Source organism: Schistocerca americana, chromosome 2 (genome assembly GCF_021461395.2).
Source record: "Schistocerca americana isolate TAMUIC-IGC-003095 chromosome 2, iqSchAmer2.1, whole genome shotgun sequence".
Classification (NCBI taxonomy): Eukaryota; Metazoa; Arthropoda; class Insecta; order Orthoptera; family Acrididae; genus Schistocerca; species Schistocerca americana.
In genome coordinates, this window is record NC_060120.1 from 1,093,428,871 (window position 1) to 1,093,454,418 (window position 25,548).

The following is a 25,548-nucleotide window of genomic DNA, read 5'->3' on the forward strand; positions in this document are numbered from 1 at the left end:
GTTACAGGGTAATGGAAAAAGATTCATTTACAATTACATACAACATGAAAATTACAACGTTAAAATAATATAATCTAAATTTAAAGGAATGAAAGTAGTAGAACAAAACATGGCATGCCATCTCTGGCCATAAACTAAAATCGTATAACTCAAAAATACCTTAGTGTCATTGCTGGGCTTACAGTATAAACATGTGGACTAATGTAGCATTATAATAGCAAAAGGTCAGTGATGCATAAAAATAAGAAAATAAAGGAGTGAAATGTTACAATCCAACACTGTGTGCCCTCTTTGAATGTAAACAAAAATCTTTTCTTGTTAGTTATCAGTCTTCTGACTGGTCTCATGTGGCCCGCCATGAATTCCTCTCCTGTGCCCACCTCCTCATCTCAGAGTAGCTCTTGCAACCTATGTCCTCAATTATTTGCAGGATATATTCTAATCTCTCTCTTCCTCAACAGTTTTTGCCCTCTACAGCTCTCTTGTATCATGGACGTCAGGCCCTGTCTTAACTGATGTCCTATCATACTGTCCCTCCTTTTCAGTGTTTTCCACATATTTCTGCCCCTCTGATTCTGTGCGGAACCTCCTCATTCCTTACCTTATCAGTCCACCTAATTTTCAACATTCATCTGTAGCACCATATTTCAAATCCTTTGATTCTCTTCTGTTCCAGACCATGTTTTACTACTATACAATGCTGTGCTCCAAATTTACATTCTCAGAAATTCCTTCCTCAAATTAAGGCTTATGTTTGATACTAGCAGACTTCTCTTGGCCAGCAATGCACTTTTTTACAGCGCTATTCTGCTTTTGATGTCCCCCTAGCACTCAGTCTATGACTGGTTATTTTGCTTCCACGGTACCAAAACTCCTTGACTCCATCTACTTTCTGACTGTCAACCCTGATGTCAAAGTTTCTCGTTCTCATTTCTGCTACTTCTCGTTACTTTCATCTTCCACCAATTTACTCTCAGTTCATACTCTGTATCCATTACACTGTCAATTTCGTTCAGCAGCTCATGTAATTCTTCTTCACTTTCTCTCAGGATAGCAATGTCATCAGCGAATTGTATCATTGATATTCTTTCACCCTGAATTTTATTCACTCCTGAACCTTTATTTTATTTCCATCACTGCTTCTTCAATGTACAGAATGAACAGAAGGGGTGAAAAACTACATCCCTGTCTTATATTCCTTTTAATTCGAGGACTTCGTACTCGGTCGTCCACTCTAATTATTCTCTCTTGCCTCTTGTACATATTATACATTATCCATCTCTCCCTACAACTTACCCCTATTTTTCTCAGAACTTCAAACATCTTGCACCATTTTACATTGTCGAATGCTCTTCCAGATCGACATATCCTATAAACGTGTTGATTTTTCTTTTGTCTGATTTCCATTATCAACTGCAATATCAGAATTGTTTTCCTAAACCCATGCTGATCGTCATCTAACATTTTCAGTTTTCTTTTCCATTCTTCTGTATTTTGCCAGCAACTTGGATGTATGAGCTGTTAAGCAGATTGTGTGATAATTCTTACACTTGTCAGCTCTTTCAGTCTTCGGAATTGTGCAGATAATATTTTTCTGAACGTCACCAGACTCATACATTCTATACACCAACGTGAATGGTCATTTTGTCGTCACTTCCCCACAATGATTTTAGAAATTCTGATGGAATGTTATCTATCCTTTCTGCCTTATTTGATCTTAAGTCCTCCATAGCTCTCTTAATTTTTGATTCTAATACTGGATCCCCTATCTCTTCCCTGTCGACTCCTGCGTCTTCTATTAAATCAGATAGGTCTTCCCCCTTACAGAGGCCTTAAATGTTTCCATTCCACCTATCTGCTCTCTCCTCTGCATTTAACCGTAGAATTCCCATTGGATCCTTAATGTTACTACTCTTGCTTTTAATTTCACCAAAGGTTATTTTCACTTTCCTATAAGCCAAGACAGTTCTTCCAACAATCATTTCTTTTTCGATTTCTTTACATTTTTCCATTCAGCCATTTCATCTTAGCTTCCCCGCACTTCCTATTTATTTTATTCCTCTGCAACATTTGTTTCTGTATTTCTGAATTTCCCTGAATGTTTTTGTACTTCCTTCTTTTATCAATCAACTTAAGTATTTCCTCTGTTACCCATTGTTTTTTCACAGTTACCTTCTTTGTATCTACATTTTCTTCCCAACTTCTATGATTGCCTTTTTTTTTTGAGATGTCCCTTCCTCTTCAACTGTACTGCCTACTGAGCTATTCCTTACTGCCGTATCCATAGCCTTAGAGAACTTCAAGCATATCTCATCATTCCGTAGTACTTCTGTATCCCACTTCTTTGCGCATTGCTTCTTCCTGAAGAATCTCAAACTTCAGCCTACTCTTAATTCCTATTACATTGTGATCCGAGTCTATATCTGCTTCTGGGCCCTTACAATACAGTAACTGGTTTCAGAATCTCTGTCTGACCATGATTTAATCTAAATGAAATATTTCCGTATCTATACCACCCCCTCTTCTGATTCTTGAACAGAGTATCTGCTATCATTAGCTGAAATTTATTACAGAACACAACTAGTCTCTCCCTCATTTCTTGTCTCAAGCCCATATTCTCCTGTAACCTTTTCTTTTACTCCTTGTACTACAACTGCATTCCAGCCCCCATGATTATTAGATTTTCATCTCCTTTTACAGCATCTGTGATTATTAGATAATAATAATTGCATTAAGTGGAAATGGTGTACCTGTAAGATTAATTAAAATCATTTTTCCCATCTGACAGACCACATGTGAGGTCCCTGTAAGTACCTTTAACACTTCCCAGAATAATGGCTTGCCAACAAACAATTAGCAGCCATTTTCTACACGTAGATCACTACCAAGGGTAGCAAACTTCTATAGAGCCTTCAGTCATTCCATTACACAGTCCAATGTGTATAAAACTGGCATGTCTGCAATAATATTCACAGAGTCACGAATTAGGTATTGCGAGCATGTCATTCTAGTGACGGAGTACTAGTCTACTCTCATTCTAAAAAATATAAATAGTTTTCTCTATGTAATCCTCCCCCTCGGTCACCGAGGGAGAGTTATACACTGTACCCGTTTTATTCCACATGTTTTTACTATAAGCCCACAGATAGCACCAATATATTTTTACAATCGGTATGATTTTAGTTTATGCTCAAAGAGGATACACAATTTTTTTATTGTAATACTTCATTCCTTATTTGTTCATTTTTTATGTGACAATGGCTAGATTCATACCTTTTGACATTTTAATGCTGCTTTATTCCACTTGTTTAGACTGTAAACCAAGAGATGACATTACTGTGTTTATATGAGTCGTATAATTTTTGTTTGTGACCAGAGAGGGCACACCAAGTTTTACTGTGTTAGTTTCATTTCTTTACATTTTAATTATGTTAGTACATTATTTTGACATTGCACTTTTGGTGTTGTAAGAAACTTTAAATGGATCTTCTTCCATTAGTTTGTAATGCAAAAATACATGACACATTATCATGTACCTACTATCACTGGCTGGGCTACACTTATGGCTCCACACACGTGATTTGCTTTCCACGATTTTACCATTACTTGTGGTTTATGTTCAGTGTCATCTAAAAATACTAATTTTTCAAAATTATATAGATTTATTATTATTGAACTATCCATTGGCACCTTGATAGAGTGGCTCTGACTTCACAATTCTTCCTGTTCAACCATTTAAGCAATGGCTTCAATTCATGTTAGACCCTTGTATGGTCTACATCAACCAATATTGTAACAATACGAGAGAAGGAAAGTTGCTACTCACCATATATAGCGGAGATACAGAGTCGCGATAGACACAATAAAAAGATTCACACAATCTAAGCTTTCAGCCATTAAGGCCTTTGTCAGCAGTAGACACACACACACACACACACACACACACACACACACACACACACACACACACACACAGCGCAACTTGCGCGCATGTCTGCAGTCTCAGAGAGCTGAAATTGAGTGAAGTTTCAGCTCTGAGACAGCAGACGTGTGTGCAAGTTGCACTTGCGTGAGTATGTGTGAGCGCGTGTGTGGCCGAAAGCTACGATTGTGTGAATCTTTTTTATCGTGCCTATCGCAACTCAGCATCTCTGCTCTATGGTGAGTAGCAACTTTCCTTCTCTGGTATTGTTACATTCCATCCTGGATTTTCCATTGTTTGATTTCAACCAATATTGTTTACTACGCGACACTCTGGACACTTACGATACGTTGTCACCTGTCTTACACCTTTTCCTGGTTCTCTTGTTCTGTAATATTTAGCAATTAAGATGATATAGTTGAAATCTAGATCCGCAGTACTAAAATGAGCGATTCCGCAATCCACTGCTGTTCTTTTCTCCACCGTCTATACTCAATAACTGCTGCACACAAGGGAATCATACGGATTCCAATCTGATTAATTTCTTTTTTGTTCATCAAAGTAAGAGGATGAACAAATATCACCATGCCACATTCAACATCAAAGATGAACTGTCACTAAGGAATTAAAATCAAACAATGAGACTTTTCTGAACTTTCCACAGTAGTCTATTGTGTGCAAGTCTCTTCATCTCTACATAACAGAGACAGACACACATGCACACGCACACTGTCCTCAGAATCACACAAGCCCTATCTGAAAGGAGGATGCAGCTGAACTTTAATAAAGATCATCCAAGGGGTGTGTTTATGTGCAACATAAAGCAGATGTTGCCAATGCACCTCAGTGCCGAGGCGAAAACAGCTAATGGGACGATAGTATAAGACAGCCTATGTTCAGCTGAGCTGTGAACCAGATGATGCTCTTATGCCAGAAAATACCAAATACTTTCACTGCATAGAGTGCCCTTCCTTCACGTTCTGCTGTTGCCACATATTACATTTCACTTATTTCACAAACTTCATTGTCAAATCTATCAAGACCAAACATTTCTTAATGCCTAATGTAAACAAAATGGTAAATAACAAGTCAAAATCAAATTCATGTAAAATACACGGCATAACGAGAATAATTCTTATTCTCGTAACCTCTGTGTCACATCACAAGCAAATCTTCTAATCTAACCTTGACCTCTGCTGGAGACCAGTCTGTCAGCCCAACCTAAAAATCAAAGAACAAATATTGTCTTCGTTTTGTCTACTTCTGTTTGTGGATGCATGATGTCCTGCCCCACATCATTACATCACAAGTCAAAGCTGACATCTGGTATTGGGATCTTCAAATGACTCCACTGTTAATGTCAAAATGGTTATTAACAAATTCTGAAATGGTTATTAACGATTTCATTTCAAATGCTGTTATATAGACTAATCTTTAGCAACGCATGAGATTCAGGTTGAATCAGCAGGTTATAGTCTCGTTGAGATTTGGTGAAGCCAATGAATGTGAATATAGATTCAAACATGAATGTGAAGTTTTCATTATCTTTATACAAATCACCTGTTCCACCACCTAGATTTGCTATGATCACCTGTGACAGACATTCCAAACAAAGGAATTAATGGATACCAAAAGTTTTACACTGTATTCTATAGTGCCATACAATATAGAAATTAGAAAGCAATATTAAATTAAAGATATTAAGTAGCAATAAACTTTCAGAAGTTTAAAGAATATCAGATATGAAAAGAATGAAACACAAACTGTGCATTCCATTAACACCAGCTGGAGATTGTCTTCCTTGAACGCATTCCTTCCATTCTTCTCATATGCTGACCAAATGTTGCTCGCAATTGCCGCTGTCACTCTTGCATCCCTGTCTCCATAGCCACTGTAGGCCAGAAGAGCACCTTCATGGTTCAACAGCCTGAAACACAGTGCAGTGTTGGAGAAGAAATAAAAAGCAATGGTAAACAAAAGCAATGGTAAACAGCCTTTTTTTTAAAAAAAAAAAAAAAAAAAAGGAAGCTGTTACCCAGAACTATACATGAAAATACATCTAACTGTAAGAATAAGATCATTTATAATGTGCTTGCCAATTACTGACAAGACATTCAGTTTTTTCCCCCCCTTCTTTGTGGTTGGTACTGCTGACATTGCTGTAAATGTACTACGTGGAACAGAGCGAGGTGGCGCAGTGGTTAGCACACTGGACTCGCATTCGGGAGGACGACGGTTCAATCCTGTCTCCGGCCATCCTGATTTAGGTTTTCCGTGATTTCCCTAAATCGCTTCAGGCAAATGCCAGGATGGTTCCTTTGAAAGGGCACGGCCGATTTCCTTCCCCATCCTTCCCTCACCCGAGCTTGTGCTCCGTCTCTAATGAGCTCGTTGTCGATGGGACGTTAAACACTAATCTCCTCCTCCTACTACGTGGATGTATAGTAGCTGATGAGGTGAACACCAATACACCACAACAAAAGCCATAGCAAAACGACCAATACTATACTAGCAGTCACCTTCAATACGGAAAACTGAGTTACCTGCTACTTGCACCTGTGACACCACCAGCCACACTGTGCCATGCTGTACTTTCTGCATACAGCCTAAGCATGAATTTTTAGAACATGTAATTCAATGTGAGTGAAACCAAGTAATAATTGGATTCATTTTGTCTGCTGCACGCATTGCTTTAAATTCTATTTTTTGTTTCTTTTTTTTTCTCTAACCATCTCAGAAAGAATCCAGATCAGGATTTCTTTCTTTCTTACTTTTTAATTGTTTCTGTTAGCTTTTAACCTTCTCTTCAATCTTTTCTGGTGGTAGTAATTTCGCATTTACTGTCAGTACTTGATGAACTGAAGTACTCCTTGAAAATAAATAAATATCCCAAAAATAATAGTGGAGATAGCCGTACCGTAGGTGCAACCACAACGGAGGAGTATCTGTGAGAGGCCAGACAAACATGTGGTTCCTGAAGAGGGGCAGCAGCCTTTTCAGTATTTGCAGGGGCAACAGTCTGGATGATTGACAGACCTGGCCTTGCAACACTAACCAAAACTGCCTAGCTGTGCTGGTACTGCGAACGGTTGAAAGCAAGGGGAAACTACAGCCGTAATTTTTCCCGAGGGCATGCAACTTTACTGTATGGTTAAATGATGATGGCGTCCTCTTGGGTAAAATATTGCGGAGGTAAAATAGTCCCCCATTCGGATCTCTGGGTGGGGACTACTCAAAAGGACGTCGTTATCAGGAGAAAGAAAACTGGCGTTCTACGGATCAGAGCGTGGAATGTCAGATCCCTTAATCGGGCAGGTAGGTTAGAAAATTTGAAAAGGGAAATGGATACGTTAAAGTTAGATATAGTGGGAATTAGTGACGTTCGGTGGCAGGAGGAAAAAGACTTTTGGTCAGGTGAATACAGGGTTATAAACACAAAATCAAATAGCGGTAATACAGAAGTAGGTTTAATAATGAATAAAAAAATAGGAATGCGGGTAGCTACTACAAACAGCATAGTGAACGCATTATTGTGGCCAAGATAGACACGAAGCCCATGCCTACTACAGTAGTACAAGTTTATATGCCAACTAGCTCTGCTGATGAAGAAATTGAAGAAATGTATGATGAAATAAAAGAAATTATTCAGATAGAGAAGGGAGATGAAAATTTAATAGTCATGGGTGACTGGAATTCGGTAGCAGGAAAAGGGAAAAAAAGGAAACGTAGTAGGTGAATGTGGATTGGGGGGAAGAAATGAAAGAGGAAGCCGCCTGGTAGAATTTTGCACAGAGCACAACTTAATCATAGCTAACACTTGGTTCAAGAATCATAAAAGAAGGTTGTATACATGAAAGAATCCTGGAGATACTAGAAGGTATCAGATAGATTATATAATGGTAAGACAGAGATTTAGGAACCAGGTTTTAAATTGTAAGACATTTCCAGAGGCAGATGTGAACTCTGACCACAATCTATTGGTTATGAACTGTAGATTAAAACTGAAGAAACTGCAGAAACGGGGGAATTTAAGGAGATGGGACCTAGATAAACTGACTAAAAACCAGAGGTTGTAAAGAGTTCCAGGGAGAGCATAAGGGAACAATTGACAGGAATGGGGGAAAGAAATACAGTAGAAGATGAATGGGAAGCTTTGAGGGATGAAATAGTGAAGGCAGCAGACGATCAAGTATGTAAAAAGACGAGGGCTAGTAGAAATCGTTGGGTAACAGAAGAAATATTGAATTTAATTGATGAAAGGAGAAAATATAAAAATGCAGTAAATGAAGCAGGCAAAAAGGAATACACATGTCTCAAAAAATGGGATCAACAGGAAGTGCAAAATGGCTAAGCAGGCATGGCTAGAGGAGAAATGTGGGGATGTAGAGGCTTATCTTACTAGGGGAAAATTAAAGAGACCTTTGGAGAAAAGAGAACAACTTGCATGAATATCAAAAGCTCAGATGGAAACCCTGTTCTAAGGAAAGAAGTGAAAGCAGAAAGGTGGAAGGAGTATATGGAGGGTCTATACAAGGGCGAGGTACTTGAGGGGAATATCATGGAAATGGAACAGGACGTAGATGAAGATGAAATGGGAGATAAGATACTGTGTGAAGAGTCTGACAGAGTACTGAAAGACCTGAGTCGAAACAAGGCCCCGGGAGTAGACAACACTCCATTAGAACTACTGACAGCCTTGGGAGAGCCAGTCCTGACAAAACTCTACCATCTGGTGAGCAAAATGTATGAGACAGGCGAAATACCCTCAGACATCAAGAAGAATATAATAATTCCAATCCCAAAGAAAGCAGGTGCTGACAGATGCGAAAATTACCGAACTATCAATTTAATAAGTCTCGGCTGCAAAATACTAACGTGATTTCTTTACAGACGAATGGTAGAAGCCGACCTCAGGGAAGATCAGTTTGGATTCCGTAGAAATGTTGGAACACTTGAGGCAATACTGACCCTACGGCTTATCTTAGAAAATGGATTAAGGAAAGGCAAACCTACGTTTCTGGCATTTATAGACTTAGAGAAAGCTTTTGACAATGTTGACTGGAATACTCTGTTTCAAATTCTGAAGGTAGCAGGGGTAAAATACAGGGAGCGAAAAGCTATTTACAATTTGTACAGAACCAGACGGCAGTTATAAGAGTCAAGGGACATGAAAGGGAAGTATTGGTTGGGAAGGAAGTGAGGCAGGCTTGTAGCCTCTCCCCAATGTTATTCAATCTGTATATTGAGTAAGCAATGAAGGAAACAAAGGAAAAATTCAGAGTAGGTATTAAAATCCATGGCAAGGAAATGGAAACTTTGAGGTTTGCCAATGACATTGTAATTCTGTCAGAGACAGCAAAGGACTTGGAAGAACAGTTGAACGGAATGGACAGTGTCTTGAAAGGAGGATATAAGATGAACATCAACAAAAGCAAAATGAGGATAATGGAATGAAGTCGAATTAAGTCGAGTGATGCTGAGGGAATTAGAATAGGAAATGAGACACTTAAAGTAGTAGAGGAGTTTTGCTATTTGGGGAGCACAATAACTGATGATGGTAGAAGTAGAGCGGATATAAAATGTAGACTGGCAAGGAAAGAGTTTCTGAAGAAGAGAAATTTGTTAACATCGAGTATAGATTTAAGTGTCAGGAAGTTGTTTCTGAAAGTATTTACGTGGAGTGTAGCCGTGTATGGAAGTGAAAGATGGACGATAAATAGTTTGGACAAGAAGAGAATAGAAGCTTTTGAAATGTGGTGCTACAGAAGAATGCTGAAGATTAGACGGGTAGATCATATAACTAATGAGGAAGTATTGAATAGGATTGGGGAGAAGAGAAGTTTGTGGCACAACTTGACTAGAAGAAGGGATCGGTTGGTAGGACATGTTCCGGGGCATCAGGGGATCACCAATTTAGTATTGGAGGGCAGCGTGGAGTGCAAAGACTTAGAGGGAGACCAAGAGATGAATACACTAAGCAGATTCAGAAGGATGTAGGCTGCAGTACGTATTGGGAGATGAAGCAGCTTGCACAGGATAGAGTAGCATGGAGAACTGCATCACACCAGTCTCAGGACTGAAGACCACAACTACAACAACAATAGTGGAGACGAATTTGCAGTGTGACACTATCTCATACTTACGAGTTTCTCACCTTAGTGATGTAAGTTGCAATGATGGGAGAAATTTCACCATGGGAGTATTCTAAGGTGTCAATTGATAAATGAAAGAAGTCAGTTTTAAAATACTTTTCTGACCAATTCTTGGTTACTGTTTGTCAGCTTGGGATCCTTAACGAGTCAGATTGACTGAAGACAGAAACGATTCAAAGGAGCTGTACATTGTGTCAGAAGTCAATTTAATCACTATGAGCTTATCACAGAAATGGTTAATGAACAGCATCAGAAGTCATTTCAGGAAACCTGCTGTGCCTTATACTCCAATTAAAATTACACTTTGACTAATAAAGTGCAGTGGCTTGGGGGAGGAGGCAGGGGACACCCAGCCATGGAAGTCAACACACTACAAGTTTCTACAAAACTGGCAGCACAGTAAGCAGGTGGCACCTGAGAAAGAACTAAAGTTGCCTGGCAGCTGGCTCCTACTACACGACTTACTGGAACGTCACTAAGAAAGTAATTTTAGTTGGAACTTATTTTCTAAAACGCGTTCATAAACACATTACTTTCTCCTCACATTATGAGCACAGTGCTAAAACTAAGATGTTCAGGCTCTTAGAGGAGTACTCTTAGAGGGTAATAAGAGTTTTCTTTCACGTCTGCCATCTGTGAATGGAACAGGAGTTGGGAAAAGAGTGGGGGCTGTGGGAGGGGAATGATATGCTTATCCTATGATGCTCCCTCTGACACTGAACGTATGGTGGTGGGTGGGATACAGATATGGGTGTAGACTCTGCTTGTGGACTAGAATGTCAGTCCTAATCCTCACACAGCCATAATGGACACTAGTAATAAGCATTAGTGAGAAGGCAGCTTATGTAGATGCGGCTGTCAAAATCATGTAATTGGCAGCAATTTTAAGTATATGGCTACTAAATGGAGTACACGTGACTTACAGATATCACAAGACTGCGCTAAAACTGTGGATTAGTTTTAAACTTATCTGTAATGTGCCTTGGAGGCACTAACGCAAGTGCTCTTCGTTACATCTGCACCTACTTTCCACAAGTCACCATACAGTATGTATTGACAGTAATCCAACAACTGGACATTAAATTCTGTGAATCCCTCAGTACTACCTGACAGGATTAGGTTATGTACTGCCCTATCCATTCCTTCCTTGCGGTAATCATCATCAATAACAGCAGAGACACAATTGTGTACTAGCCCTCCAAACAGTTACAAATGTAGCACAGATTTATGCTTTGTGCATTACACTGAAGAAGAGTCTACACGTAAAAGGCAATGGCACACTGTCATATTTCCTTTTACAACACATGCAGGCAGTCTGCTATCACTTACTTCCTACACAGTGACAACAAATTCTGACAGTGGCCAAATTTGACAAAATATGTTATCGACATGTTACACTTGCTGGGAGTTTATGAGGTAAACTGAAGGGTTGGTTGCAATGGCAAGACAGTGTAACCTGTTCACACATCCAAAACAAAGCATAAGCATCACCTACAGCCAAGACAATGAAACAAATCAGCAGTGGCATGAGAATGAGTTCAACAGGAGTAAATCAACTGGGCATGATAGTACTCTTGCCAAGCAGCCAATCACAATCAACAGGAAAATACACAAGACAATTTAAACAGTTTCCTTCACAAGAACAACAATCACGGGTAAAGCCTCCATTAACTTGACAGTCTACAGCAGCGGTCGCACAGGTCAACAGTGTTCACATGCTCGCCTGTGCTCACGGATGGCTGTAAATCGAAATACTGAATCATTTGTGTGCGATGTCAGTTTTGATCCACGATATCATCAAAATAGTGGACACAAGCACCTCATTTTAATAACACACAGCAAGTATGATTCCAATTGTGGCTCGTTGCTATTGCAGTCATACAATACTACTTTCCCATACATTAAAAACAAGATGCTAATCTTTACACCACTTTGAAGTCCTTTAACGGTCTGTTTGAATAGTTGTACAGCTTTTGCATATGCTACGTCAGTGACTCTAATCTCTGCAAATGTCTGATGTTACTACTAATACGGTTTGCCATCCGAGAGTACATGTACGGCCTCACTATGAAGAAATACCCAGCCCAGTCACATTTTGTTTGACGTCACGTATAATGAGGTGTCTTAAACAGAATTACCAACATACCAACCAGAATGGATTCCAAAAACAGCAATCAAGTGAAACCGAAACTGTGCTTCCTCACATGACATGCTGAAACCCATGGTTGATGTATTTTCTGACACCTGAGAAACATTTTACTCAGTACTGCTACAAGATTTCTTAACATAAGTATTGTCATACATAGTGCTACTTAAATTTGACCAGAGTGAGTGTTTTTCTGGAGGAGACTGTGTGTTATCTAGGTTGGAGAGACATCGACAGAAGTAAATGTAATATCAGATGTACCCCAGAAAAGTGTGTTGTGGCCCTTGTTGTTAATGTATTGCATTAATTATCTGACAAAATATTAATGAGATACTCAGACTTCTTGTAGTTTCCTACCGCGATGCACTATTTGAATAACATTGCATTGATATTAAAATTATATCTTTTTCAGACAGCTCAGTTTATGGAATCAATATACTAAAAATAAGAACAATCCTCACGAAGATTTTTTAAAAAAAAAAAAAAAAAAGTGTCATTATTCAGGACACACTTTTCAATAACTTATACTGTGCTATAAAAATACTACATAAAACTACTAAAATTTTTAAGTTCGGTTTCAGAGGATCCTAAAGGATTTACTGGTATTGCTTCAGTACTGTGTATGTAGTCACAGGATGTAGAATGATGCTTCCAGCACTTTTACCATTTGACAGATTGCACAGGCTTTATCCTGCATTGTATTCACTAGTCCACATTATGCACCCCAGCAAGATTATTAGATGTTATGATTTTAATACACGATGGGAGCATGTATTTGCCTTGACTATTTTTCTTGCATATGACGAGAGCACTTTATTTCTGCAGATGTTTTATCATCATCATCATCAATACTCGTAACCTGCTTATCTTTTATCGGCCAATCTGAAGATGCCTTGAATAAGCCGAAATATCTGTTACTGATGAATAAATAAACAGTAATTTCAACATCACAACTGAGACTGTTCCATTCTCCTCACAGCGTGTGAAGTAACTTAGTGCAAGATCTGTCCCATGCGTCCTGCCACCACCACATACAGTCACAAACCACCGCCTACTTGTGAAACCAGTCATGTGATCTACAAGCTAAGCTGCAACCACTGTGTTGCATTATATGTGGGCAAGACAACCAACAGGCTGTCTGCCCACACGAATGGCCACCGACAAACTGTAGTCAAGAAACAAGTGGACCAAACTATTGCTGAGCATGCTGCCAGACATGAAACCCTTCATTTCAATCACTGCTATACAGACTGTGCCGTATGGATCCTTCCCACCTACACCAGCTTTTCTGAATTGCGCAGGTGAAAACTTTCCCTGCAATACATCCTACATTCCCATAACCCTCAACCTTTGTTAGTCACTGTTCTCACCCGTCCCTGTTTCCATTCCAGCACCACACAGACGTCATTACACTGCCACACCAGTCTTTATTTCTCTCCTTTTCCGTTATTTCCCCCCATCCCCTCTCCACCTCTCCCCTGCCCACAGTCTAACCCGCAGCACTTCACTGCCACTCCCACCATATTATCCCTCCCTCTCCCCACTCCAGCCTCCTCCTTACCCCCACCCAGTTGCCACTTCCATCATGCACTGGTGCTGCTGTTCACAATGCAGTTTCAGTTGCCCGAGACTACAGTCGTGTATGAGAGTTGCATCTGAATGTGCACACGTGCATGTGTGTATTGTTGACAAAGGCCTTAACGGCCAATAGCTATAATTGAGAGTCTTGTTGCGCCTATCTGCGACTCAGCATCCCCGCTGTATGGCGAGTATCAACTTTTCTTCTCACAATGTTGTTACATTCCGTCCTGCATTTTTCATTGCTTTAATTAGAGTACATTATACAGAGTTCTGTACAACAACGAGTAATGCCAAAAATTAACACAGCACATGAAGGAGAGGGAAAGACGAAAGGATGTGGGTTTTAAGTCTCATCCTTTCGTCTTTCCCTCTCCTTCCCTCTTTCCTGACGAAGCAACCATTGGTTGCGAAAGCTAGAATTTTGTGTGAATGTATGTGTTTGTGTTTCTATCGACCTGCCAGTGCTTTCATATGGTAAGTCACATCATCTTTGTTTTTTTTTTTATATATATATATATAAATTGTGGCTGGTTGCTTCTCTCTACTACCAATATTCTGTATAATACTGTACTTTTCAAACAGCAACTTTTTCTATTGGCATAATTCCTAGTTTTGGAAGCAATTATATCAATACGATTCTTCAGTTTCTCCCGGCGTATTTGTTGCTCGAACAGTCCACGGGTATACTGTCTGTACATAGTGTCCAAAGGGCACAATATTTCGGCGATCAGACATGTTGCCATCGTCAGGTGCGCTGACTAACTGTTCATCAGCGCACCTGACAATGGCAACATGTCTGATCGCCGAAATATTGTGCTCGTTGGACACTATGAACAGGCAGTATACCCGTGGACTGTTCGAGCAATTATATCAATATTATAACATACTTCCACTCAAAAGTATGACGACATTGCCTTCCGAGATAAGCAGTTAGTTAACAGCTAATGACTGTACATAATCAAGTTGTACTAACTATGGCATTCACTTAGCCTTCTGTAAATATCTCTGAGGTCTAAGGCATTAAGAGCAGTTTCACATTAAATAATCTGCTAATGAAATGTATCATAAAGAATCCATTACAATTTGGAAACAATAGTAACTATACTATAGGGGCAAAAATTTATGATACTCATTATTTAAGCTGTCAGTGTCTCAGACAGTTCAACGTGCAGCCTAAAAATGTCTTTGACCACTTGCCCAATAATAAAACTTACAGTTAGCAGAGCAAATTTTAAAAATTATTTCACACAGAGAAGGTCTGTTCTGTTGTTTTCAGTCCGATTATGGCTTGATGCAATTCGCCACGCTACTCTATCCTGTGCAAGCCTCTTCATCTCCACATAACTACTGTTACCTAGAGGGTTGTTATAATTAAACTTTCAGAAATTGAGCCAGTGTATACACAGAACTGTTTACCATATGTGTACCCAACTTTGTAGGAATGATGTTCAGACTGTGCACTGTGGGATACGCATTGCTAGTAGGTTAGTGTCATGACTTGCTGTTAGATCAGTGATGCAGCGTTGAAGTAAGCATCAGTTGTGGAGAGTCAACACAGGTCTGGACAAGGCAAACACGACTGTATTCATAGAGTTGTTTTGCTAAAACAGTAGCAATAATCCTGCTGCTCTTCATGAGTATCGATGCATGGAATGAATACACTGACATCCTCTTTCTACACTCCAACTGAAGAACGTTATTTGAAAGTTTGAATTAACTGGTGATTTGGGAACTGCTCTTGGGAATGGCTGATGGCCAATTGTGCCATAAATTGTTGAAGACGTGGCTAAGAATGCTGGACACAACACAGAATTTTCAAGCAGTGCACGAGCTGTGTCACGAAAGCTTAACATTCTATTATCCACTGTTCAAAAAGTGCTCTGAAGAATTGCGAAGTAGTATCTAGTGCGGTTTCAGGCTTCTGTAGGTGCAGGTGGTTGTAACATTGAGCAATATTTGTAACCTAGGCCTATAATGCAAACATGGTACACACACAACAAATGTTAGCCTCTCATCGGGAAACTGATTTTTCTTTTTTCAATGGTTTATTCATTATTTCCTGTTCCATATGTCCTTAACAAGTATTTCCATGAAGTTTCATTGTTCTAAGATCACTCTTCTTTCATGGGAGTTCTTTCAAGTTGCGTAAGATTAATTATAGGCTTTGGAATCCAGTTTTGTATCCACCTCTGTCTCCCTTGTGGCCTTGTGACATGGTGTACTGTCATTCATAAAAGTTCCATGAAGTCCAAAAATGAATACAGGTCTTCAAGTAGCTGAACATAATCATTTTAAGTCAATGGTCAGTTTAATTGGACCAGAGGACCTGTCCATTCCACATAAACATGGCCCACAACATTAAGGAAGTACCACCAGCCTGCACGGTGCCTTGTTGACAACTTCAGGGGGCCTGCTGCACTACAATCGAACCCTAACATCAGCTCTAACCAACTGAAAACAGGACTCATCTGACCATGTCACAGTTTTCCAATCGTCTACAATCAACTGATACTGTCACGAAGCCAGAAGAAGCACTGTAGGCGACATGCTGTAAGCAAAGGCATTCACACTGGTCATCCGACGCCACAGCCCATTAACGTCAAATTTCACTGCACTGTCCCAATTGATACACTCAGTGTACGTCCCGTGTTTATTTCTGTTGTTATTTTATCCATTGTTGCTTGTGTTTTAGCACTGAGAACTATAGTCAAATGCTGCTGCCCTCAGTTGTTAAGTAAAGGCTGTCAGACACTGTGTTGACCATGGTGAGAGGTAATGCCTGAAGTTTGTATTCTCAACACTGTGAGTCTCAGATTATTGAATTCTCAAATGATTTCTGAAATAGAATATCCCAAGAGTAACTCCAACTACCATTCTGCAGTCGAAGTCTGACAATTCCCATTGTCCAGCCATGACCACAGCAGAAATCTTTTCACGTGAAACACCTACGTACCAATGACAGGTCCACCAATGCACTGTCCTTTTATGTCTTGTGTACACAATACTACCACCATCTGGATTTGTGCATATGACTCGCACTTGACTTGCACCAACTCTCCGTATATTCTTGCGTTTAAGTTCTGTCATCACACCTACTCCTGCTTTAAATTTATTTGATTCTGTATTTATAATCCTGTTCTCACCCGATGAGAAGTTCTATCCATCTTGTTACCAAACTTCATTAATCTCCATTATATCTATCTTCAATGTATCCATTTCCCTTTTTAAATTTTCTTACCTATCTGCCTGATTAAGGGATCTAACATTCTCCACTGTAATTCACGGATTTGCAGTTTTGTTTTTCCTGGTGTTTTCATCCTCCTAAGTACTCCCTACCTGAATATCCAAATGGGGAGCTATATTACCTCCAGACTATTTCACCGAAGTGAATGCCACATTATTTAACCACACAGTAGAGCGACATCTTCTGGAAAAATATCAGCTCCCAGCTGTTTGCAATGCCAGCTCAGCAAGGCCACATTGGTTGATGTTACAAAGCCAGATCACTTAACCATCCAGACTGTTGCCCCTCCAACTACTGAAAAAGCAGCTGACTTTTTAGTAAGTAACCATTTAGTTGTCGAGCCGTTCAATAAATACCCTTCCACTGCAGTTACACCTATGGTATCATTGACATACCCAAGTCACACCACCATGACATAGTTCGTTGTTCATGGGGGTAGTGACCTGCACCATAAATGTACAATCTACTGCAGGTAATGCACACAATATAGCAGGCAAACATGTTCTATTAAATTCGCTCTTCACTATTAACAAGAAGTACAAAGACTGAAATGTAAATTGATATTGAAATTTATAGCACTGTGTTATATGCTGACCTGTGAATGGCCAGCACACAGCACTGCACTGCAATACAAATATACCAGTAGGACCTACATAACATGTGTCAATTTGTTTCACACCATCGCAACAGATATTGTGCATATTCTTCATGGAACATTTAATTAAGTTACCAAACAATATATAGTCTTGCCGGCACGTATTACTGGATAATGTAAAAGCTGTGGAACCTCTTGGCCACTAGATCTGTAACTGGTCTGTCACTTGCAGATTACTGGTGTGATAGCACTTAGCAGGTTACCTAATAATGGAGTGCTAACGAGTTAGCACGAAATTTACAACTTAAATAATGGAGTGCTAACGAGTTCTATTACAGCACAGCTCTAGCCAAGGGTCATTCCCTGTAGCTCACATGACTTACATAGCATTTGTATTTTGCAACAAAGGTAGTCAAACGTGTTACGTTACTAACAACAGCACAATTAGTACATTCTGGTCTCTTTCCTAAAATAAGTATAATAGGAGAACCTGTAGAACTTTTGGATCTTCTTCGAGATAAGGTTAAAATAAGAAGTGTTCTATATCCTTGTAAAAAGAGATCTACAGATGAATAAAGCTGCTTCTGCTGCTACTACTAACTAAGTTACAGCGCATTCTCTACTACTACTACTACTACTACTACTAACTAACTAACTAACTTACAGCGTATTCTCCACTCCGCCGGTATTTGCCTGGCTTAAAACCTGCGTTAAAGCTTTAGGTTTCAGCATTTTTGTATATACCACTATTACATCTCATACACAACCGGATTCGTCAATCACCAAACATAACCGCGTGACTTTTATCTCGCTGCCGATGTCAAAGATATCACAATACTTAGTTTTTAATAGCATCTTTGTTCGACGCACTCAGTTGCTGAAGGAATGTTAACGACGAAGCTACTGAATTGCTTTCCACATGGCACCGTTGATGGCGCTACTGTGCTGCTGTGGCGTTAGTCATGTGTTAATTATTATTTTTATAGAGACAATTTACAGTAAAGTACGTTCCTTTCAATTAAGGATAACCTATATTAACACTTTTCGTGAGCACACATTTAAGAACATTTTCAGATACCTTACATATATGTGTAACTGATTTTTGTCTTGATACTTCACTACCGTAAAGTTGTAAACTATCGCTGAAATTCAAACGGCTGTTCATCACTAAGGTACGCTGTTTAAAGACTGAATGAAACTACTTGTAATGGTGTGTTGTCAGTTCTGTAGTGCCTGATAAACCGCACAGGTGTTGATTTGTACGTGCTTCTGTTTCTTTTTATCCGCACTTGCTACTCTTCAACGGAAAATATCTGTCGTGAATACCACAGCATTCGCATCATGATGATGGATGATGACATTCAAAGTGTGGACTCACCAATGACGCCAAGTGCAGCGGCAACAATGATGCTTCCAGCTGATCTTATGTCATCTCCAGGAGCATTTCCCACAGCTCTTGGAAGCGGAGCCAACGTTCTCAGACAGCATCCAGCGATTCCTCCAGCGCCTCCCGGGCAGTCGAAGTATGCCCAGTTGCTTGCAGTTATTGAAGAAATGGGAAAGGATATCAGGCCAACTTACGCCGGGAGTAAGAGTTCCGCAGAGCGACTGAAAAGAGGAATAGTCCACGCACGAATCCTCGTACGTGAATGCCTGATGGAGACCGAAAGGAGTGCGAGACAATGACCCACGGGAATGCCGGACGTTTCATTTGATGCTGTGTTACACAATTTACTTGAAGAATACATGCACAAAAAGTAACGTGCCGAGGGATTACAATTACCAATATAAAATTATTTTGAAGTGGAAACTTTCCTGTATTTGTTACTGCTTTCAACGATCACACTCGAGCGATATTATTTTGCGCACTGTTACTTAGTACATATTTAGTTTTCTCATAAAAAAGCGACAATGTTTCAATGACTGGTTTTACGCGGAGTAGAAAAATAAGAGGACGAATAGTTGTGTGTTGCCCTCCGAAGGAAACTGTTTTACATAAAGGAAGCAATGTGTGATTTGCGAAATCTGTTCCTAATGCGAAAGTAGCATTAAATTTCCTAGCCACGAAGGTAGTAAATATATTGGACTTACATAATTTGATATCATAATGCAATGCATGTCATAACATATCGGTGGAAGTTCGTTACAGAAATAACATTATTTTAAGGAATCTCAGATGTGCAGCTGTCTTGTTATTGTCTGACAGTTTGAGTCCTATGATGATAATTATAACAATTGCAGTCTGTGCATTTGTATCATATAATATAAATATATGTATATGCTTCTCAGAATTAGGGAAATAGTAAAGTTGATACCGCATAATGTAGTATTTTATTTTTGTGCTGAAGTTTCATATGATTCAGTCAGCAAACAGTATGTAGGCGGGTATCAAATGTGTGTGTTTGTGCCACTTAAGTGTATTTTGTAAATAGATCTCTTCTTCAGGACTATGTGATTTAAGTTTACTTCCTGTGCTGCATAAGGGATTTGGGTAGTTGTTGGATCCAGAAAATGTAAAACTACTTTATAAGAAGAGTGATTTACTGACAGTTGGTGCAACACTTATCAGTCCTTACTAAGAAAGACTTAATAGGGTAATGTTATGATTATTTACATATATTACTGTATTTAATTGTATTGGTATTTTCTGCAAGCAAGCAAAGCAGAGACTGTTCACAAAAATGACTTCATCACAGCGCAGGCTTTTAGTAAACAGAAAAGCAAGTTGTTTTATTAATGGAACAGTTCGTCTTAGATGTCAGTCATTTAACTGCTGAGAATAAAATTGTTCCGTTACCAGTTTGTATTATTATGGAATACTGCCAAGGACCAGGCAAAATATGCAGATACTAGGAGCTCTGTTATGCAGCCAAACTGGTAATGTGCACAGCTTGAATTTAAATGTGACTGAGCTCATTCTTATTTTTTCCTATTTTAATATTAAATATTGTCTGCAGTGTGGCATTGTTCATCATTTAAGACAAAACTCAAGCATATCAGTGGTAAGTGGTAGATATTACTAGTTTTTGTCCAAGACTTAAGCTATGTAAGTTGATTCTTACGCTGTAAAATTTGTGTCTACTTATAATTACACAAGAATGAAGTCCTGCATTATCCAGATATCTGAGTGAGTCTTTTACATTTTTATTTCTAATTAATGAAATATAGAGTGGTGTAGGTTGCTGAAACTATCTTGCTTGTGCAGTCTCTTAACTCGACTTACCATATGATTAGTGGTGTGTGGAGCACCCATATCAGTCCTGCAACTTCTTCGTAGTATTTAAAGAGTAGTACAACTATTTATATTTGGTACTAGTGTGCTATGTGTTGTCTTAGTGATCACATAACCCATCTCTGCACAGTTTCACGTCTACCAGTTACCTGTGGTTCACCCAAACATTTGCCATTGATTACTTTCTTAAGAGCCAGTTTAAAGACAATAACTAAGATTTCATGGTTTAACTATAGCATATAAGGGATTCTTTAAATCTACTACCTTGCACAATGAACTAAAATTAAGTAGACAGTGAAACATTATGAAAAATAAGCATGTTACATGTGGAGTTGCTTTTGTTTCAAAGCCTGATAAGAGTAAAAACACCCTAACTAGAGAGTTGTGAGACAATAACTCTTCTGCAATTTTGTATCAGGAGAAACTTGTGAGAACCTTGCAAGAAGGAAGAAGGTTGGCTGGGTAAATAAATGTCACTAATGTAGAAATAGTTGTGACAGCTGTGGATGTGATTTCACTTGTGATGGTGCTATTGAGAGGACAACACTTGGGAACATTTGGTATCTCATAGGAATTGATGAGGTTTTGTATTAGTATAAGTGACTTGTCAGTTTAGGACTATATTTAAGAATAGCGGAGAGGACAATAGAGGCAAAAAGAGAACCATATGTATTCTAGTTTACAGGTTAATCATACAAGGAAAATAAAAGCAGCAACCAACCCCTCTTAATAATGCTACTTGTTAAGCAGTGTTATCGCTTTTGATCTGATAGGAGAGCTGTGCACGTGTCGCATTTCCTTCATCTTGTGCTGAGAATTAGATCTGGTTGTGGCAAAAGTTCCTTGGTGTGGAGGATTTTCCCTAGATGATTGTGCCATAAAAATCCACATCCCTAAGAAACTCTCGCTACAGTGAAAAACAATCAACGTCTCTTGTGCAGTATAAGACGCTTGAAGTAAGGAATGTGAATTGTTGTCTGATGGTGAGCTTGTTGGTTTGAAACTGGTAGTAGTATTATTTGCTGTGAATAAATGATATTATTAACAATGATTAGTTGCTGCTTTTACTTTATAGTAAGAATAAACTTATATCTTTACCTGCCCACTGCCTCACCATATCATTTTTTGCATTAGTAATTTATTTACTCTTATTACTGCTGTTGCTGCAACAGATTCTGTACTTTCTATATGACTCTGCCTTTTATGTGATAAGATTTCATTTCTGCTTACAGTGCAACACATCACTTCTTCATATTTTTCTTTCTTTCTTTCCACTCATCCCTGCCTGCCATGTAATGTTGACTAGTTTCACTGGCCACTCTGGATAATTTAATATTGTTTCTCTGAGTAAGAATGATTCAACTTGAATGCTAAATTTAAATCATTTGTTGTGTATAGTTTGTTGTGTACATAAACTATAGCATTTCCTGCCTTATGCTCACCTGCAGCTTTCAACAGAAATTTCTGTTTTGCAGCCATTGTTTCCTTTATGAAACAATTAAAAATGGATTGTTAGAAAATTTGATTTCTGTTTTTCAGGTTATTACAGTCTCTCTGTAAATGAAAAATTCTTACGCAGAATTGTCGGTGAGTGCTTATTGTTTAATTGTTTACGTTATACATTTTTCCCCGAAAAAACTATGCTAAAATGGAATTAATGTTTTTCCCAAAAGAAAATATGAAATTGGATTGCCTTGTTGTAGGAGCAAATGCGTATCCTGGTAGGATTTCATTCTAGATAACAACCATATGCATGTTAGTTGCATTGTGGTAATTGCATAAAGTTTTCGAGAAAGGGCACTTCAAATTCTGGGATAGGGTGCATCCAATCCCCATTTTTCTTGTCCATGTGCACACAGATACTTGTCTATGATCTTCAGCGTCCTTTAATATCACTTTTAAGGACCTGCCTCATTTCTAATATATGTGAAAATTGAATGTGATTCTTTGCATCTAATGAAACTGTAAGCTTTTCAGTGCATAATTTTATTTGGCCTCCTAGTTAGGGTAACTAAAACATGCTTTTACCACAGTATCCACTTCAAATCCTGGTGGTGCAAGACATCCTGACTAGCTACATTTCACCATTTTGGGGAGTAGTATTGTTGACATAAAATTTCTGATCACCAAACTTTGTGGCAATGCACTGGATTGAATTCCAAACCTTTTGACATACCACCAAGTGAGGGCACATGACACTGTTGATGGTGATCTGTCGTTTGGATGGGGACGTTGTGTGGTGGCCCCATTGGTCCCTTGAGAGCGGTAGGTTATGCTGGCGTTGAGTTTCACTATCTCCCTCCTCTTCATCCACAACAAAAATCAGCAGCACACTGTGCAGTTGCTCATCAGTCAAGTTATACGCTTGACACATCGACATGTCAGACGACTTTATGACAAGTTGAAGGAAGTAAGCGGAAAACCACCTGCACTAAAACCTTTCCAAAGATGGATTGCCACGTCAGACCTGATCACTAATTTTCTTAGTATGCAACTGACTTTTAAATGTTTTGTTCTTCTGTAGCAGATGTTGTGTGGTTAATCTATTTCTAAGAAGAAGGGAAAAATGGATGAGAGAACCATGAGTGTCATAGTGATGACATTGTTATGAGCACCCTAGCAGTTTATAATGTCACTGCTAAAATAGGAGTGAATGGAATTGGGAGGGTTGGCATTTAGTATTTACTTGCATTGAGAACAATTCATGGTGCAAAGCAGAATGCATTTGCACTGGTTGGAAATGTTTTCAATCTGTGCTACGTGAACCTTTTGTAACATGAAATGAGAATATCCTTTAATCATCTCAACATTTTTTACTTATTAAAGAGTTTAGGATACAGTGGATGAGAAGTTTCAAGAGCAGAAATGTAATAAAGTGTCTTTTTAGAATAAAATTGGTTATTCTAGGCTACCTCATGAGATATGCCAAACATTAATGCCTTAAAAGTTCTATTTGTCTCTTAGAAATGAAAAAGGAAGCGGGTGAAGGAAGCAAAAGGCAAGTTGTAGTTTATTCCTGAAGAGAATTTTATATATTTTGTGTGCAGTTTTTTGTGGATTGTTCTGTAGTTTGCTTTCAGAAACCCGCGTATATGCAAAGTCTTTTTCCACATTGTGATAATATTTTTCTAGGTTTTATGTCTTAATAGGTATTGGTAAATCAATGAAAGCTACAAAACAAATACTGTTTGTTCTTAGAGCATGAGTGGAGTACTGTTTTTATAAAATCAAATGTGACCATTTAAATGCATTGTGCTACTAGTTCCTTTAAAAACTTGAAGATTTTCTGCAAATTAAAATTAAATGGAAAAAAGCATTCAGAATCCACCGGTTACAGCTGCAGTGTTTAAGAGGAAGGGAAGTCTTCGGCTGTATCCGAAAGACTTGAAATTTTTGTGTATTTAGTATGTGGAAAAAGCATCAGCAAGTCCTGTTAGAAGGATGTGTGGAAGTTAATATAGCACTATTTTTCCATCATATTATCAGGGACAGACATTTTAATCACCGTTGGCAGATCTACTCATTGCAGAAATTTGTTTTGATAGCAGTTTGTGAATCATTTCATGCTAAAGGTGCTTAAGTCATAAAATAGGGCATTTACTGTAATTTAATTTACTTATGTAGATGATAAAAAGCACTTCATTTACACGAATGTATGTGTAACTTGTTCAGATCCCATTTTTTGTAACTTAATGTGAAGTATCTAGTTTTTCTATGTATACATAATATGTTTGCTTCCATTATGAGCATTATTGTGTATATATGCTCATAATTCTACTATTAATCTATGCAGAAAGCTATAAAAATGAAACTATGACCAAATATGATAGAAAACGTGCCTGCTTACCTGTGACGGTAGACACATGAAAAAAGTTTATGCAGATACAGGAAGAAAGATAGTAAATGGTGGCAAGAAATGGGACTAATTGGAATGAAACAAAAATCTTCCAAAATTATGGCACAGCAGGTGAGTGAGAGAGAGAGAGTGAACATACTTTCTATGCTGGTGTCTCTTCCTAGGTTGGGTGAATTAACTGTACAGTTATGTAACAGCCTTGTCATCCCTGACACCAGAACGTCTGTGTGTGTGTCTCTCACCACTTTGCTGGTTGCAGGTCTATAGGTGTTTTGGAAGTGCTGAAACTTTGTCTGAAAAACTGAAGCTCTGGACAATACTTTGCAGGGAGGTGATGATTTCTGTGAACAAATTAAAACAGGAGTAAGCAATTTCCAATTGCTCAGTGTTAAATCTTAATAACTTGGAAGGAATGTACAACAAAATATATGCTCACTCTCAAGCTTGAATCGCCATTTGAAGGACATTATTGTTTTTGTGCTTTAAGTAAATTTGTATGCAGGCAAACCTATCATTTGAACCACCATAATGGAAATTAAGCTAAGTTCCATGCTTGCAGAAAATAATAATAATGTATTAAAGGGGTTGACTTATTTGCAAAAATGTAATTTTTTTATTTCCCAATATGTTTCACTACATTTGTGGCATATTTAGTGGATTTTTCTTTTATTGCTTCTTGTGTTACATTGTATATGTCCTGTGGCTGTCAAACAAAATCAGCCACAAGTACATATTAATACAGCATTTTCATTGCTATAGTTGATTTGTTCTGAGCTGTACTTGGTTAGTGCTCAGCAGATAACTGTGTAGAAGTTGGTAT

The 25,548-nt window shown here is 38.6% G+C and overlaps 3 protein-coding genes across 5 annotated transcripts in view; 2 read left to right on the forward strand and 1 right to left on the reverse strand.

Moving 5' to 3' along the window:
- The window catches only part of LOC124596495 (ragulator complex protein LAMTOR2), a 46,983-nt gene extending 28,484 nt beyond the window's left edge, over nucleotides 1–18,499 (reverse strand). Inside the window, exons 1-2 of the mRNA XM_047135654.1 lie at nucleotides 18,305–18,499; nucleotides 5,687–5,849 (exon numbers count right to left, since the gene is read on the reverse strand). Of these exons, the coding sequence (XP_046991610.1) occupies nucleotides 5,687–5,849; nucleotides 18,305–18,372 (231 nt within the window). The 5' untranslated portion in view covers nucleotides 18,373–18,499. The remainder of the gene's footprint in view (nucleotides 1–5,686; nucleotides 5,850–18,304) is intronic.
- Nucleotides 18,500–18,532: 33 nt separating this feature from the next.
- LOC124596494 (diphthine methyltransferase) overlaps nucleotides 18,533–25,548 on the forward strand; it is a 140,005-nt gene continuing 132,989 nt past the window's right edge. Inside the window, exons 1-2 of one of the 3 annotated variants that reach the window (XM_047135652.1) lie at nucleotides 18,533–18,643; nucleotides 22,412–22,459. The gene's annotated coding sequence lies outside the window, so the exon portion shown is untranslated. Of the gene's footprint in view, nucleotides 18,813–22,411; nucleotides 22,460–25,548 lie in introns of all 3 variants that reach the window. The other 2 variants (XM_047135651.1, XM_047135653.1) reach the window with 2 other exon arrangements.
- On the forward strand, nucleotides 18,982–19,326 carry LOC124594688 (cyclin-dependent kinase 2-associated protein 1-like). Its single transcript, XM_047133054.1, has one exon. The coding sequence runs from the start codon at nucleotides 18,982–18,984 to the stop codon at nucleotides 19,324–19,326; it is 345 nt and encodes a 114-aa protein (XP_046989010.1).

What these genes read in the sequence shown, in the direction of transcription:
- LOC124594688 (XM_047133054.1), top strand. Translation starts at nt 18,982, where the DNA reads ATGATGATGGATGATGACATTCAAAGTGTGGACTCACCAATGACGCCA.